The following is a 19,557-nucleotide window of genomic DNA, read 5'->3' as shown; positions in this document are numbered from 1 at the left end:
ATCGAAATACCTTTAATATTTCTTTTTATATATAAAAAAATAAGGCAGATTTAAATGATAACTTAAATAATTAATTCTTATGATAAAGGACTATTCATTTAATTGTGTCAAGGACCATTTATTATAGGTCCGAGTCTTTAATAATTATAACAAATCAATGCAAGCAAAGAAATTTTTAATAAAATATCTGCTCTGAATTTTTTTTTTTTTTTTTTAAATCTACGTCTACAAAAGAAGACTCCAATCGAATAGCTGAATTTAAAATTGTAAGACAAGATATACAACTAAATATGCTCATTTAAACACCTTCAAGAACAGAATTTTTTATGAAATGATCGGATATAACTTTTCCATTGTAGAAACAATCAATATAAGACCCTTCGTTTTTCATAAAGTATAGAAAAAAGAATGATTTCAGATACAAAATTCTTCCAAGAAAATTTATTACATTAATTATTACCAATTAAAAGAAATTCAATTATTAGTTTATAATATTATTTGTAATAATATTTAAGAAACATTTTCAATTATCTTATATTTTCTCTAAATTACTAATATTTTTCTTTTTTATTAAACCACCTTCAAATACTTTAAATGAAGAAATCACGCAATACTTTTTGCTCTATTAAACGCATTTGTAATAAAATCAAAGATTTTAAGATAATAAAAATATTCATTGAATTTTGGAAAAATAAATAAATTCTCCCTTGACTACATATTGGTTCTGTAACATTTGGAAATTAAAATTCGCAAGGTTCTATGGATTATATTATATTAAAAAAAAAAAAGAAAAGAAGAAGATATTAGAAAGCAAACTTTTATTCGTTTGATTAACAGAAGTAATTCAGATAAGTGTTTATATTAAAATAAGTAGCTTTTTTTTATCAAATATGTAGAAATATTTAAGAAATAAAAGATCTAAATTAATCAAAGGAAGTTTCTTTTATTTTTAATGGTAATTGAAACATTCTTATAAGTAAATGTTTCAAAATAAAATCTTTTCTTAGTGGCATAAGAAACGCTCACAGGAGTAAAATGCAGAAGTCAGCACACGTACTGTAAAGGAAGGGAAACTTTTTTTCTTTTCTCCTTTTCCTTTCTACTAAATTAACATTCCTGTTTAATATGCTGAATGAAGTGCGAAAAATAATATCTACGAATAATTACCTATTATTCTTTTATACGTTATTAAATACAAATAATAATTGTACAAACTTATCTTTCCAGGTCATTGCTGATTTTTTGAAAACGGCTTCTTTCATATTCAGTCAACGTAGGTCAATTCAAATGTCACCAGAGTTCAATTATTTAGTTCGTATAATTGGCTTGTTAAAAAGAAGCATTCTTTGTCTGGATCAAAAAGTAACCACAAACTTGTTTTACTCCTCACCGATTTTCTCAAAATAAAAATAACTTCTCTTAATATTTTGCAGCAATCTTTGATTTAGTATCAACCAAGTTTCTGAAAGTATGTTTTATTCATTTTCACTTTTTGAACTGTAAAGTAATTAATTAATACAACTTTTATACTGATTGTTAGATATAATTAAATTGAATTTAAATCTTTGATTCAATGAAAACAACCTTCAATGGTAGTTACATAAATGCTAAATTTATTACTTGAAGAATTTTTATGTTAGAGTACAACTCCAAAAGTTAAAAAAAATTAAAGCTGAGCTGTTTTAACTTATTATTCAAATGAAAATGCAATCACTTTTTTATATGTTATCGTCAGGGGGCTTATTTTGGTAACTTTCTTCAATATGTATGGTCGCAGAGCAAATTTATATATCATCGAATAATATTCATAAAGAAACAGAATATCAACAAAAAGAATTCCGCTTATAATTATGAATACGTGAAAACAATGAGAATATATTTGCATATTATTTTCCTCAAAATCTGCCGCGTTTAACAATTATTTTCTAAATTAGTGTCGACTCTCATTAGGGAAATGAAACATTCAAGGCAACGCCCTTGGAAACAACTTTTACCCCCCTTTGAAACTTGGGAAAGCGACGGTTGATGATATGAATTTTTAGCCTGATTTTTTTTTTTATTTATTAAGAACGTGTTATAGCAAGTATTTGTATACAGATGGACAACAAAATATGATATAAATTCAAGTTATTGAAAGCTCTTCAAAAGAAAGAAGTCAAATAAATTGCTGTTTTATTTCCATAATTTGGTACGACAAATTTATATAAAAAATATCCAATTCGTAACAAGAAATTATATAGTTAAAATATTAAATTATTCTTTACTGATTTTTAGAACACAATTTTCTAGAAAAGATGTCGTATTTATGCTAAATTTTTTGATAGATGAAAATAAAATTATATTTCCTTTATACATTTTGCGGTAGAATCTGAAATAATCAATAGCTAGGTAACTAAATTCTTTAATCACTTGTTTATTGATGAAAAATAGATTTTTAAATTCTTTGATTAAAAGGCATAAGTAATTAGTCTGTATTGCTCAGTTTATTTGTTAGAATAAAACCTTTTTAAAGACACAACCATCTAAAAATTATTTGAAATTTTTTTTAACAATTCGTTCTCTCAGTTCAAGTTCATTCATAGTCATTGCAATCGAAATGATGTTTTTCTCTATCATCTGTATTTTCTGTGTTCCAGGTAACTGTACCACTTGCATCGAATTTTATTTTATGAGAAAGTAATTACTGTTTTGTTAAAGGAACTATAAATGAAATACTGAAATAAATTTTAGGCTTGAGGAAATTCAGCAAAGAAAGTCAGATAAGTAATACATTTTCAATGACAATGAAAGGAATTTTTTTTTTTTGCTTTAATTTAAATTAATTTAGTTGAAATTCTTACTGCTACCAATATTTATTTTAAAATCTTTATAACCTAAATAGAGGTAGTAAATTTTATTAAATTGTATACAAGAAACAAAGTGGGAAGGCATTTACATTTCAAAAGTTAAAAATTTAAACTCCTATTTTTCGAATGCAGTGTTATTTTTAAAATAGCTAAATTCCATATCAACTCCTGAAATCTGAATTTAAAATAGAAGCTGAATGCATTAAAGAACACTGAAGAGATTCCAATTTGAAAAAGGTTGTCTTTGTCAACAGACATTATTGGCAATTGAAAGCTGTAATAAATCGTTTTATTGCTACTCTAACATTCGCCAGTCTCCTGTCATAGGATTGGGAGCTGAGAGCAATCCAACATTCCCTATCGCATTCTGTATGGCTCTAACCTTGAAAGGGTGACTACCAAACCCTCTCTCCCCCTTTGTGACATGAAAATGTGACAATGACTGGTGACGTCAAGAGTATCTCATTATCATATCCGAAGTTCATGGCCCTGATTCAAAAATAAATGTCTCTAAGTGAAAAAAAAAAAATTACACTCCATACTTTTCAAATCTGAGTAAGAAGTTAATTGGTAGTGTGTTTAAAGGAGTAGTTTGTGAGTGCTTCTGAGTTGTTTATATGCAATGTTCAGGAAGAATTTATTGGATTAACATGCTCTGTCTGTGCTTCAGAAGGAATACAGTTGTGATCTTGGATATACTAATTTTCGTCAAAGTAGGAGGTAGGATTTTTTTTTAAAACTAAAGTGATGATTCATCATAAGTAGCATAATTGACTGCACAAATTATATCCGCCAATTATAACTTGTAATGTAGTAAAAATATCACATTTCAGACACAATGCGTGTCACTTTCTGAGAAAAAAAAACTTTCCGAAAATCATTTCAATCGAAATAAACAATGTAGTATTTTGCATTGATTTAGAAATGCTGTTATTTTGAACAAAAAATTTCTAACCCAAATTTTAAACAATACAAAATCGTAAAAGCATAAGCATCATGAATGCATTATGTGTTTTTGATTCCTAAAAAATTATAACATCGTTAAGACTGCTTTCCATGAGGAAAAATAACAACTGACTACATCCTATTCGAATAACAAGAAATGAAGATTTTTTCGAATTATGTCTTGCGGGAATATGAATTACAAATTGAATTGGAAATGCTGTTAAAATTATAATACTCTAATAAATGTCTTGAAGGTGAAATGCAGTGCAATACAAAATTAACTTCAAATATTATTTTGATCGTGATATGGAAAATTCAGCTGTTACTTTAGTATTTCCTGCATCAGAAATTTCGCTTGGAAATGTGCAGCTTAACAAAGCTTAATCTTAAGCTCTTAAGTTAACAAGCTAATAAAGCTAAAAGCGGCTCAAGGACACGCTCACACATTATAATTTGTGATTTGTGGGTCGTAGGAAAGATTAAAATTGACAAGAAAGCATGCATATTATCCTCACGTACAGCATTTGCATTTGGCAGACAGAAACATAATGAGTCAGTTTGTCAGAAAAAAATAGCAACATTTTCCGTTTTTGCAATTAGTGTAAAATATATGAAAAAAAAAATTATTGTAATAATGCAATTATATTTTTTAATGATAGTTAAATTTCACCCAGAATATTTAGTTAAAGTAGTTATATTTTATTCTTATATTTATTCGATTTTTTATCATGTTATTGTATTTGTATTAATTATTACCAATCACATTCATTACATTTGTATGCCAATCGTTTTTAAGGGATGCATTTCATATTGAATTTAAAATTTGTTTGTTTACATATATGACATGATGTATTTTTCGTTTTGTTTATATGCATTTGTTAATGTTCTTAGTTTTCTTGTTTTACCTTTTAAAATTCTTCCTGTTTACTTACAAATTAATTTTGGATTATTTATAATGTGCTGATATTCAAAGAAAGTATTCGTAACAGTAGATTGTCAGATTCTTGTATTTTATCAGTTCTTGACACATGTTATTTCTATTATATGAAGTATCGAATGGAATATTCTATTTGGAAACATCTTAAAATCCTAGTTTTAAAGATTTAGTTAAATACTTTGTTAGGATTTTTTACATCCGTGTTTATTTCAATTTAGGTATATTAATGTATTTGAAAATTCAATATATGAAATATTTACACATTTCACCGACGACGAAAATAACAGAAGCTTATTCATTGTTATTCCATATTTAGCATCTGAATCGTTACACAAATATATAAACATGGGGCAAAATTATTAAATGAAAAATAAAATAAGACAATTTAAGATTCGTTGAATTGATAATTTTATAAACCTTATTTTTTACAAGCTTTTGCTTTTTTTTTTTTTAATATTTATTTAAGATTTAACTTTTCATGCGGTAAAATATTTAGCCGACCTACAAATAGGCGAAAAAAATAGCATAAAAGTTATAAATATTTATAAAACATGTTAATTCTTTTAATCACGTTTTGAATTTAAAATCTCATTATATTTTAACTTTCCTGAACTGAATTTAATTAGTTATTTCCGAATTAACATATCCTGCCAATTAACATGCATGTACTTATATCCATTAAAAAAGTAAAATTGTAAACTAAACCTTATAAAATGTGTTGAAATACTTTAAGTTGTTTCTGTATCTATAAAAATCTTTTCGAACACTAATGGATATTATGAATTATTCACTAGTAAGTTGAATTTTTAATGTAAAAAAATAAACTATCCAAGTTGTAACAACGAAGGACTCCATTTTTACCATCTTTTATAAGTTATAAATATTATTTTTTTCTGTTTCATCGCATATAATCCTCTCATCAATTAATCTTGGGAAGGGCTTTCAAATATATATGGAAGGTCAATTTTCAAAATAAAATGATGTTTTTTGTGTATTAGAGGATATTTAGAAAATTAAAACGTATTTTAAATGAAAAAAAAAATATTCATCATATAAAAAAAATTAGCAAACTATTTTTTTTCTAATTCTCTAAATACTGTCGATAAGAAATGAATTAAATATGATTAAATATTTTTTTTTTCATTCGTACCTTTTTGTGGATGATTTAAGTTGTGTTTTCGGTATTTTATTTAAAACAATTTTTTAACGCAAACATTAAAATAATGAATGTAAAACATGGAATTAATTTCATAAAATAATCTATTTCATTAAAAAAAAAACAAGCTTTTGGAGACTAATCTTTTTTGAAAAGTAATCCGTATTCCCGAAATAAAGGGCCAAAGAGACAGGAAAAGAAATGGAATGAGTCCTCATTTGCAGGGGCATTTTGAGGAGGGAAAGTGTTCCCAATCGTTTTGGAAGGGGCTATGATGTGTTTGCGAATCGAAAAGCCCTCCAATTCCACTGATCGTTGCCCCTGCTATCTATTTTCAGCTCAGGACTATAAGACAGTTACCGCCGAAACAGACACCGAAAAATAAGTGTTCTAGGGATTGTTTACAAAAAAATCTGCGACTAGTTCGGCCATTTGATTTTTCTATTTTAATAAATATAAATCGTGTTTAAAACTCTATTTCTGTTTATTTTGTATTGGAACATTTGTGTGTTAAGTACTAATCAATGCATTTTTCTATAACAATTTTGAGTAATTATCAAATATTTATCTAAACTGTAGTTTCATTAACTTCATTTGAATGGATAACCGCAAAAATTTTACAAATTTCTAAAACATACTCTATAATTTTCTGAAGCAATAGCAATAACAAGAATTAATTATTAACCTGTAGTATGCCCAATTATCTGAGATTTAAAAAGAGATACATTTTTATAGCAGTGTTTTAAAATAAAAATAATCCCAATTACAAAATGCTAAATTAAGTGTTCAACAATCTCAGTAACTTTTATGATTTCTAGAGTTTTATATTTATAAAAACTGCTCTATTCAGTTTTTAATTGGTTAAAGTCATTAAATTTGTTGATTTAAAAGACCCATTAATAATATTAATTATAATATTGAAATAAAGTATGAGATAGTGCATAAAGTAATGATATTTTTTTTCTAGATCTCAATTCCTGACTGCATAATTATTCTTTTAAATGCAAATTGCAATTCTATTTTTTAAAAATAAAACAAAAAATTCCAGTAGCAAATCAAAAGGAAACCGAAGGAAAACTCATTACTTTGATTTCAAGGTGAACATAAATTTATATGATTATAACAAGTAATTGTATAACTATACATTACATTAAATTAATATTTATTCCATGTAATGAAAAATAAAATCACAACATAACATAAATTTCTATGATTATAACAAGCAATTGTATAACTATGCATTACATTACATTAATATTTATTCCATGTAATAAAAACTAAAATCAAAATTTAAATAATATCACATTGCCATTTTCTTGCAGATTTTAGTAGCAATTTAGCAGATTTTAAACTTCACAAAATTTTTTAAAAACTTTTTAATAAGGCATAAAAGACTAGCAGCGTAATATGTAAGACATAAAAGATTATTTCATCATAAACCCAGCATATATTAAAGATAATAGTTTTATACTTTAAAATTCTTGTCCTTCATAATTGTCATTAGCTTTTGCCTTTCAACAGCCAAAATTTCATAAAAGCAATGAGACTTCCGTGTAGAAGCTGTACTCCTTTATTTAAAGCAACGTTAGTTTTTATTTCCTAAATTTTTCACTTACTAACAGTTAGTCATCTGTCTTACTGAATTTTCAGTGAAAAACTAAATAATCAGAAGCGTTAATGCGTTTTAATAAGTGAATTAATCACTTTTGATGATTTAACTTGTTTTTCAGTCGAAACTTAGGATGGAAAAATGAGAGTAATTGAGATGAACTTAATCTATTATTGTGCGATTTTTTTATAGTACAGTTCTATTATTTCGACTTTTTATTAATTGTCTTCTATTATTTTTTCTTAAATATTAATTCGAATTCATTGTAAGGAATTTAGATTATTTGACTAAATTTAAAACCAATTTTTAGTTATTTCATCCTATTTATTCCGTGATTCAACAAATTTACCAATTTAAACATGTAATGTATTTTAATGTAATTTCGCAATATTTTAAATGTAATTTCATTTTACAAGCATACTTATCTGCATATAAAAATAAAAGCTTATAAGAGTTGGTGAAAATGCATTGAATTAGGATATCAAGACTAATTCTACGGTTTTTACTTTCTTTTTGTCTGGTCCCTCTTCTGTTACACCAGCTGATTCTTATAGGAAAAGCAAGCGAGCGAAATGTGGGATTTGGTAGATATATTGATTTCCAAGCAGAAACCCAGTGCCCCCGAAATAAGTGTGTGTCTAAGGAGTAGGAGGGGGGAAGGATTACGACCACAATAGACTATTTCACAACTCCCCCGTCCTCCTATGCAGAAGTAGCAGCCCCTATCATCCAACGCCTCAATTGCCATCCTGTAGGGTTCTAAGATCTTGAAACCCAGATTACATCGGAAATTATTTTTGCACCTGCTCCTCTTTTCTTTTAAACATTTATCTCACTATGGGAATGGGAACTGTCTCGCGTTTTCTAAACTGGTCAGCTGGTTCAAATTTGAAACAGCTGAACGCACTTATCTTTTAAAATGAACGAAGAAAAGTTTTTTAATAATCATAAGCTATATTTAATGACCGATAAATAGTTTTCTTTAATTCGAGGAACTGCATCTTTATGTTATCAACAAAAGAAACATTTATGATAAATAGTAGAAGTAAAACTCACAAGTTTTCTTGAAAAGAATAATTCAATAAGATATCGTAGATTAATTGTTACCTACAGCAAGAAAGGTAGAAGAAAATCTCAAAATAATATAAAAATGATATTAGTGTAATTATTTATTATGCGTAGCGTTTTTTAAATAATCTAAACAACAATCATATATTAACCCTCTGACTGCGTAATTTTTTAAAATCACTATTTAGATGCAATGTTTGCAAATAAGTTCAAATATTTATGAAACAAGGTGAACTGATACTATATGTTACACGATAATAATATGATATAATAAAAATCTGTAATCGTAAAAATAAACACTCTAAACTGCGAAAAACGCGATATAAGCTGCTAGAGGGTTAAAATTATAAAAATAAATTTTGTAATGGCTTATTTCTATGACATCCTTTTTTGCTGTTATATTCTAGATTGTAGCATTAGTACAAGTGTAGGAGAAATGCTTTAAAAATGTAATATGCGTGATTTGATTTATTAAAGTAAAACTTTATGCAAATAACAAATAACTCATTCAAGGCATAAAAACTATTTTCTCTTTTTTCTTAAAATGCAGTTAAACATATTAAATGACATTATTCCTCTTGCATTGTAAAAAAAAAAAAAAAAAAAAGACGATTGGTTAGAAATATTGCATTGTTCAAAACTATGATGTAATACCAAAAACAAGCATAAACCTCCATAATGAGGAGAAAAACACTTTCAAGAGAATACTTTTTTTTTTTTTTTTCCTTCTTTTTCAATTTTGATTACTGGAAATAATTTTTTTGAGATTTCTTTTCGTTTAGTACACCTCTTATGTAATAACACTTATTTTCTTTTCACCTGCAATACAATGTGAAATAAGAATCTAATTTATTAAGCATTAGGTCTACGCACTTCCCCCCCCCCACCTTAATCTATCCAATTGTATTATTCTTTATTCTATTTAAATACACACAGTGGGAAATTACTGTATCCTTTTAATAGTATAATTTTTATATTCAATCGAATCTATTTACTATTCAGGAAATTCAATTTCATAAACACTAAATGCGTGAGAAAACTTCGCTTCGAATATTCTCATATTAATGAAACAATTAATATACTAATTATATTGAACTCCAGCTTTCGAAAAAGGGTCACTAGTCTAGTAGGTACAGGCTGGATACTCGCAAACAATTACAATAAACCCGGTCAAATATAAGCGTATAATTTTACATTTACGACCACCTTTTCGTATAAGAAAACAAAAGCCCAGTCCATCATTCTGAAAACCCCCATCATGGTCTTTTGTAACATAGAATAAAAAATACACATTCTGTTCAGAGTTTCTCTTCAAACGAATAACGAACGCTTTTTGTTATTTGCAAGAGACAAGTTTATGTTTGACTGTTCTCCATATTCGTTGTTGTATTATATTTCCACATCAACAATCTGCTATATCTACGCGTTACAATGCTCTTTAAAAGGATATATGCATGCAAGGAAATAAGTCGATTACATTTAGAAACTTTTTTATGGCCCTTAAAAATTTCTTTCTTATTGTGTATACGATATAATACATGACGTACTTTAAAATTGTTAGCAATTTTGTTGCTTGATTTTTCTTTTATTTAGAAAGTCATAAATATTTTTATGCTTAACGAAACACTTAAATCAGTATAAGAAAATTATAACAAAGGCTTAAAAATAAATTTATTTTCGATTAGTCGCTACATTTTTTTAAATGTAAATTCTCGAAATATGCATTTTTTTTAATATAATGATGCATCTATTTTCATGGATAAAATCTAATTCCACACTAATTTTAAAATCAAAATATAAAAAAAGGGGAAAGAAAAGAAAGGAAGGAAGAAAATTTATTGAAGAATAATAATCCAGAAATTATTAAGCGAATTTTTTCTTAAATCTTAAGATTCGTTCAAGATTTGATGAAGCTGAATCTGTTCAATATATCTGAGAACTTAACTTATTCAGTTTAAATAAAAGATCAGCGAAGCGTTCAAGCTCATTTGTTATTCTTCTTTCAAATTACGATGATACAATATTTGAAATTCCCGATTTAATAAAGCTCGTGCATGAAATTTGGAGCGAAAACGATTCTCTCTCACGAATATGCAAATTTTATTTATTTTATTCAGTGTCATCTGCAAATGCTTTAATTTCGTTGGACAAAGTTCAGCGGAGAAAGCGAGGGAACTCTCCGGCAGACTTTATTAGAATATTTGTCTCATACTTTGAATTAAAGCACGGTTTGCCTGTGCAAAATATTTAAATTTGGAGGAATGATTATGAAAGATCTTAAACCATTTCATTCCAAATTTTTAGAAAGAATATTCGTGAAATTTTTATTAATAGTTTTCGTCTTTCGTGTTACTTCATTTACGTCGTATTACTTTACTTTTACGCATGAATAAAATCAATGCTACACGCACGATTCAAACATTTTGAGAAATTCAGGAATTTTCAAAATATTTTATCTAGTTTTACTCATATCTGTCTTTCAAGCTAAAAATATTTTTATTACTTTTAAAAATGCTTACTATCTTTCATAACTCTGGAATAAAATTTAAAAGAAAAAAAATAATACTTAAACAGAAAATTGAACAATAATGAAAAAAAAAATTGATTATTTCTCAAGATAACACTTATTTAACATTTATACAAATATTCTGAGTATTTTCTGAGTTGGTTTGATATTGAAATTTCTTTATTTTCTTCTTAACTACTTTATTTCTTCATCTGAAAGCAACTTTTATTTGATTGTTTTATCATTCTAACCATTGATAATAGATCCATTCATAATAATTGCCGGAAATGATAAAAAAAAAAACGGAAGGTGACTTGAAGATTTGATTTTTTAAAAAAACGAATAGAAGTTTTTGATATGTATTGCACACTTACAAAGTAGTTCTCCCACCTGAAAGTCAAACAAATCATGCTTGAATGACCTTATAAAGCCATCGATCACGATACGAAAAAACATTGCAAGCCTGATTTGCATACAAAAGATAACAAAATTCCTACTTACCTAATTCATACAGTGATTATTGGCATCGAAGGAATTTTTTCCCATTTCTTTCTTCGAATAACTGACGCCGAAATTCGAACTTACTTAATGTATAATAATTCAAAAACCACTTACTTGTTTTTTCTTGGTGCAATTATGACTTCCATCTTACCTGACATTGGATTAATTTTACTTGTCTCCTGTTAAACCGCAATTCTCATTCAACCCAAACGCTCATCAGCAGGCAAAATGTATCGTATTACTCATTTAATAATGTAGGCAGAAGATAAGCTCTACGTGGGATCCCATATGCACCTTGCTGAGCTAACTTTGTATTCGTTACATGATTCTTTATTTTTTCGTTACATGATTCTTTATTTTTCATTAAAGTATTCGTCGCATTACTCAAAAAGGAAAAATTGACTTTAATAATGTTTTCCTTTCTCTTAAAACGATTCAAAATAAATTTTGAATCGAGAATAAATAATTCTTATGTGTCCGCCCGCCTTATGAAACATAAAAACATTAATTGTCTACAATTACAGTCTCGTTAAAGAAACGCCAAGAAATATTTAATTTCAGTAGTCAAAGCCAGCGAAAGCATTTATGACTCTTAACATTAGGAACTTTCAGATAGTGAAATTACTTGTAAATAAGCATAAAAAAAATAGTGAGTAGATATATTTTCTAGACATAATGTCTTAAAAGCTAATTGCAAATCATGTCAAGATACACAAATGCGTTAGAGCACCTTATTTCCTTTTTATTTCAATCTATTTCTAAGAGAGAGACTTTTCCGCAGCGTTTTTTGGCTGTTATCGATACATTTTGTTTCTTTTTATTTACTCTTTCTATCTGTTTTACGAGAAGAGAAACATTTAGGGTTGAGTCACGTTCTTCAATGGCAGAACCAGGTGATATATTTTTCCCGGATAGCATGAAATAGAAGGTACGGTATATTTTGCTGCTATCTAGCTGAAGGCACAAAAATTCGTAAAGCGTTTTATTTCTAACGAAAAAATAAATATTGTACCTTAAATAATTATAGTAACCAGTAAAATACACAGGAAAGGGCAGTGCTTATAACTTTTCAAATTTATTATTATTATTATTATGCTTGCATGGATTATACATGAAAATAATGCACAATAAAAACAAAATATATGTATTTCCACGCATATCATAAGTTAGATGAAGATTTTTATATACTTGTTAAATTACGACAAGTTACTTATATAAAACAACTTTTTTTATAAATGAAAACAAGTATCTTTGTCTACAAAATAAATAATACTATGAACTAACTAACATACACTAAATAAAAATCTCTTTCCGCTAGGTCATTCATTCTCTTTTGTTATCATACATAAAAAAAATACCGATTTCATACAAAAATAGGTGTGGATAAAAAAATAAAACAGCATGAAGATAAGTTAAATTAATCATTAAAAATGTACGAAACTGAATTTTATCGACAAATTCAAGCAACTTATATATCCTTTGTAAACAAAGAAAAATTAATGTGTTTCTTAAAACCAATATGATGAAAGTTTATTTTCAAGCTATTGTAATGTATTTATATAAGCCTAAACTAATAATAATGATTGTGCAGCATTGTTCAACAAAGTTTTAAAATATAAATTTCATTCTAATTTTACTTTTAAAATTGCACTTAATGTAAAACATTTTTGCTTGTTATTTAATGTTTTTATATCTTACAAGTTGTCTAAAAATCTTTACATTCTTACAAAAAAGCTGCTAACTAACTGAGCAACTGTAAAATAATTTGTTAGCGCAAATCAAAGACTTTGCGCTAACAAATAATTTGCTACACAAAAGAATTAGTAAACACAAACAACAAAGATTGATGTTATAAAAAAGAATTAATGACAGTTACATTCCTCCCTTAATTAGATAAATACATTCAAATACCTTTTCTTAATAACATAAAATATAAATATTTACAACGTTACTAGTTATTTATAATAGAATTGAATTCAATTCCCTTAGAGAACCATTTTTTCCATGTATTTTTAAGTTACTGTTAACTGTTAATCCAATCATACGTAAGAAAACATATATATACATTATTAAATTATCATTATTTATTTCTGACTTAAATATAGTAAATGAAATTCAAAAATATGAAATTTACTGCTTAGATTCACATATGCATAATAAAAACCAATAATTTTTTTAAAAATAACAATGCAATTTATCATTTTTTTTGTTTGTTAACACATGATTAACAATAAATGAAGGTGAAAAAAGATACATGCATTATGAAATAAATTTGATTTACGAGCTATTCATTGTCGAAAATTGCACTTGCAAATTGTTGTGAAAGCTTTTCAAAGTACTTTCACAACAGAAAGTGAAGAAAGAAAATAAAAAAGTAAACAGAGCAATCTAAGAACGGAGGGGGGAAATGCCTCCTATGGATGCTTCAACTCCCCTAACAGCAAGAGAGGGCCACAACACAAAACCCTTGAAGGGAACTTCCATTGGCTAATTGGAAAGTCCAGGGGAGTGGATAGGGTCTGTTCAGGATTTGATGGCCAGTAAACAGCGGTTTTGTGACTTCTCCCTACTGTGAGGTATTTGAAAAGTGATGTATGATGCACTGCTTTGAAAGTGGTCGTAAAATAATTTTATGACTACTTTTAGACTCCATAAAACAAGTATGGAGCTATGAAAAACTGATTTCGGATCTACTTTACTTCATTTCCAAAACGCAACTACTGCAAAGTGGTTTCTAGTTGAGAGTTAGATGTTTTGCTTAAGCACACACGTGTGTGTCAAGTTCTCACTTTATTTATTTTTTCTTTTACCCTTATTTCTAAGTAACAATAAATACAATTTTATTTTTAGAAAATTCTGTACAAAACAGTAAAATTATCAGGTGTTTTTATTTTGTGATAAACAATCCATTTAATAATTTGTATGTATAATGTGCGGTCAATTCGAATTATGAACTTAAAAGCGTTGTGAAATTTTACCGGCTTATACAGTTTAATTCGGCACCAAGATTGCCTATATTTAAATAGCAAATGTTACTTATTATCAGCATTTTGAACTTTATTTTGGAATGGATGTGGGAATTCAGAGATTGTTTTCGGTACTGTCATACTGATTGAAGAAGTGAAAAAGGAGAATAACGAAAGTGGTAACTTACACCAACCTGCTATGGCCATCCAGGGGTAGAAAGCATTGGCAGGTGCTTGAGCCATAGGAGGTGTGCTTTGACAGCAGGTCGACCACGCATCCGTGACTCGCGGGGCCGCAGAATTGTCGGTCGGGAAAGGCCGCATGGAGTCTCCGCTCATACTCGTCGGTCGGAGGCCTGTGACTGAGCTCGAGGGCCAAGAAGTCATTTCCTTGACCGCCTGGTTGAAGCCATTCTGATCTTTGGCCAAACATTCTGGCTTGAAAATCGTCGAGCCACCTTCGCTCACCGAGTTCGAGTAGAGTTTGCATGCCGCGGCGGCGGCTGCAGTGGCTGCCGTGGACGCCACCGACGAATTGCCGTTATTGGTGGCGTCCACTGCCGCGTACGACGCCGCTGAATTCTCATGTGCCGGGTTAGACCGAGCCGAGCTGGGTTGCGGTGGGTAAGGTGGTACGAGGAGTCCCTGTGGGAAACGATACGACTGTTCAGCGGCCGACTGTCCGTTGTAGAAGCCGCTCTGCTCAAAGTATGAGTTCATCATGCAACGAGATGATGATGTGCACAGTGCTCCTCACTCTTCAACATCAGACTTGGAATTTGGGTATGTTTTTTACTCTACGAGAACGGTGTGTTGGATTCATTTTGGGGGCCTTCGGCTGCCATGGATACACATTCGCAAAGGGTGGTTCTGGGGAGGCTGTCGTCAGCCAATCAGCGGCTCCGAAGCACTGCTCGCTGTATTCTGCCGCCGAAAAGGCACGCGGTGTTCCTTTCCAACAACAGGAGATAAGATTCCGTCGCCTCCTCATCAGCACACACCTCTGCATCCATTCCTCTTCCTCTTCCCGGCACCACGGGAAGCACACACGCACTCCCTTCATTATTCTCTTTACATTGCCAAACTAAATCTACAAAGAAATAGTAAGTCTCAATAAATATGTTTCCACGAATTTATTAATAAAATAAAATTTTGTGAGAAGCAACTGAAACATTCTATAGAAACAAAGAAACTGAAATATTTTACACAGAATATATATAAATGCAATTACAAATTGAGACGCTTGACTTCTTTTCAATCTTAACGCAAAATATTTTTTTTTAACAAAATTCATCAGCGTATTACCTCAGAAATTTCCATTTTATAAATTAATTATATGAAATTAAAATAAACATATTTTTAGTTAAATAAAAGAATACAAAAACTATAAAAAATCATTATAAAGCAATTGTACTTATTATCACTAGTTATCTTATAATACACTATAAATGAAATTTTTAATTAAGTTATAAAGATATAACTGTAATAAGTAAAGGTACATTAAGAGATTCAAATGAAGATAAAATATACTTCCATCAAGCATATCAATTAGAGATACAGATTATTTTTAAAAATTCTACTTCACTCTTTCTTTTTATTGGTAAAATCATAATTTGAACTTGAATGAATAACATATTTACGGTTTAGTTGAATGAATAGCATATAAAACCAAAGAAATGAAGTTTGAAGAAAGCTTGTCTTGTCTATTATTATTTGTAAGTGTCGGAAAGTATCCATACTTATTTCTCCAAATTAGAAAAATATGTAGAAATAAAAGTAAGCAATACGTTTAGTTAAGAAGAAATTTTTTCTCTGAATTAAAAAAAAAAAAAATTTTTTTCTATGAATCAGAAAATTAAAGGTATGTTTTTTCGGATCTTTTTAAACAAAAATAAATAATTTCTCAGCTTTGAGATGTCTGTAAAACTTTCCCAACAGGTAATTTAAATGTATTAAAAACGTACCTTCAATCAACGAAAAAAGGATAAAATAATACTAAATGAAAATCGCATTCCCTCTATTCAAAAATATTTCTTCATTTTAAAACTAATTATATGCTACGATTTATGGTTAACAACTGACATATCTTCATCGTTGCAGACTTCCGTTATAATAGTATAATTAAACAGTATAGAAGTTATTATAAAATGAACAGCAAAGCTTTGGTTGAAATAAAAAAGAATGGACTCAAATAAATATATCGAAAAAGAAGTAATAACATAATTTATAATAAGCAAAAATCTCAATTCTTTTTTTTTTTTAATTTTTTATCGGAGATTGATTTCTGGGAAACGAAAGTTATTTCAATATGAAAATGAAATTTGCTAGGATTGGTTACTTTTAGTTGCAAGCTTATATTCCAGATGAAAAGGCAGGAGTATTTTAGAGTTTTAAATTTGAATCCTTTTTACGAGTTTTGATAACAAGTTCTTTAATTAATTAATAACTATGACAGTAATTAACTACTAGTTAAAGCATTGAGTATCTGATTTTAACAGATCAAGAGTACTACAAATACTTTCGATCATTTACGTTGCTGTTATGATTTAAAAAGTTAATAACCTTTTATTTAAAACACTTCAAATATACTTTGTAATGCACGTATATATTTACCGATTACTTCAACTCCCAATATCAATAATGCTGTGCATTTCACTCAGCTTTATGCAAAATTTAACAAGAATTTAAAAAATGATATTTTTTTGCTAAACTTTAAACATATCAAACAGCAATATAAAACAAAATTTATCCAAAAATTATCCAATTTATATACAACAAATTCATCCAATCCAATGCATATTCGAAGTGTTAAATCTTAAAGAGGATATTTTGAATTCATCATGTTTTTTAAATAATCCTTAAATTCTTTTTGTCTCTTTTTGAAAGAAATAATTTAGTTGTTCCGGGATGTTATTTTTGTACTACTAAGTTAAATTATCAGAGGAAGTAACTCATTTTTCTAAAATCTACTTTTTCTAAGCTGTTCAACTTTTAATGAAAAATCAACAAACTGCTGTATTAATTATAAATGCAGAAAATTTCATTACCACCCAGGAATTCTCATGCAGAAGTGCTTAAAAATTCTTTTAATCTCTTTTTGAAAGAAATAATTCAGCTATTTCGGAATATTTTCTCTTTAGTACTAAGTTAAATCATCAGCGGAAGTAAGACCTTTTTTTTAAATCTACTTTTTCTAAACTATTCGATTTTTAATTATAAAATCGACAAACAGCTGCATTAATTGCAAGTGCATAAAATATTATCACCCAAGAATTCGCATGCAGAACTGCATTAAAATTCATTTAGTATGTTTTTTTTTTTTTTAATTCGGCTGATCTGCAATGTTCTTTTTTTATTACTAAATCAAATAATCAACGGAAGTAACTTGTTTTTTAAAAAATCTACTTTTCCTAAGCTGTTCAACTTTTAATAAAAAATCAACAAATTGGTACATTAATTGTAAATGCAGAAAATTTGATTATCAACCAAGAATTTTCATGAAGAACTGCGTTAAATTTTTACTCTAAAAATTTTCATTCTGAAAATCTTTTAAATTCTTCAAGCGATATTCAACGTTAATAGCAAATAAAACATTCTTAAGAAACTCTTCAATTTTTCAAGTTTATATGTCGTGATCAAGTCTGATTTTGCAAACGAAAATTGAAACTTTCGAAAATATATATCTAATACCACCAAAGTTAATTGTGTTGTTAGGGATTATATAAGTTCTAATATGTAAATAGAGTTTCAAAACAAAATAAATTTTATCTAAAATCAGAACATATAATTTTCCTTAAAATATGTATAACGAAGTCGTAAATTTTAATAGAAAAGATATTTTCGCACCAAAATAATAAAATGTATAGTATGAATAAAAAAAATTAGCGTACTATAATCAGATGTAATATAACCAAAGCGAAGTCTGATATAACGTTCGAAATTTCTACAAATTGGAAACTTAACCAACATTAAGGATGAAAAAAGGTAAAAAAGAATCGGCGTAATATGAGATGGCGCCATCAGATTTAAAACAATTGACTCTCCCCAGAATCGCCTTCACCTCCTGCCTGACCGAAGCACATCTCATAACGTATACATCCGCCAAGTTTGCTGCTAGTAAATGTAGTTCGCTGTTAAAATCTGTCTTTAAAGAGGAGGAAGAAGACAGTGAATTTCTCTTATGCTTCTAGGATACTCCAAACAAGTTAAATAAACAGAACACCCACTTTCAAAACCGTTATTCTGCAAAAGAGTGATCTCAAGTGAGATGGAGCAGCGAGAGTAAGACACGTTAGGGGAACAGACACAAATTTACGACTTTCGACAATGATTCAATTCCCGTTCTACATGAAATGGGATCACGAAATGAATTTTACATTCAAGAGAAATATATTTTCATGATAATGATACATTTCAAATCTTTTCGTTGTTTTTCTTTAATGCATTCTCATGTAAAATTATTATTGAACTAATGAACATTTCTGAAAGGTTAGTGAAAAAAATTTTTGATTATAGGAGCACTAAACTATTTCAAAAGAAAGTAAGAAATTTTTTTAAACAAATTACTTACGAAATTAAGAAAGCTTCAGCAATATTTTATTACACAACTGATGCTTAAACAACGTAAATAGAAAGTTATGAGCTATCAAAAGTTGTATGGAAAAAAATTGTTTGGGAATTAAAAGAAAGAGAATATTGATCTAAATTTTTTTTGAAACTTTCCCAAGACAATATTTAAGAATTCTGCCTCTTTTCAAAAATAATTTAAGAGATAAAATTTCAGAAAGATGTCACTTTTTAACAGTGTCATTTTTTAACACTGTCATGTCATGCGAGTAGAAGTAAATTCTTAATTTTAGGAACAAATTATTATTGAAATGTAACTGTTTAATTTCTTTAATGTTAAATTTCCGTAATTAAGGTTAAAAATGCTTAACTATTTCTGATCAACATTGATTTCAGCTATCAGATTGACGATTTACAGAAATTTAAAGATTTTTGCTTAAAGTTTTTAAGAAAAATA

General features: G+C 28.2%; 1 protein-coding gene across 1 annotated transcript in view; it reads right to left on the bottom strand.

Annotated features, from left to right (window-relative positions):
• The window catches only part of LOC129958307 (homeotic protein ultrabithorax-like), a 135,505-nt gene that overhangs the window by 35,363 nt on the left and 80,585 nt on the right, over nt 1–19,557 (bottom strand). Inside the window, exon 6 of the mRNA XM_056070700.1 lies at nt 14,723–15,624. Coding sequence (XP_055926675.1) covers nt 14,723–15,257 — 535 coding nt within the window. The 5' untranslated portion in view covers nt 15,258–15,624. The remainder of the gene's footprint in view (nt 1–14,722; nt 15,625–19,557) is intronic.

The sequence above is a fragment of the Argiope bruennichi genome, chromosome X1, assembly GCF_947563725.1.
Source record: "Argiope bruennichi chromosome X1, qqArgBrue1.1, whole genome shotgun sequence".
Lineage (NCBI taxonomy): Eukaryota > Metazoa > Arthropoda > Arachnida > Araneae > Araneidae > Argiope > Argiope bruennichi.
This window is presented reverse-complemented; position numbering and strand designations above follow the sequence as displayed.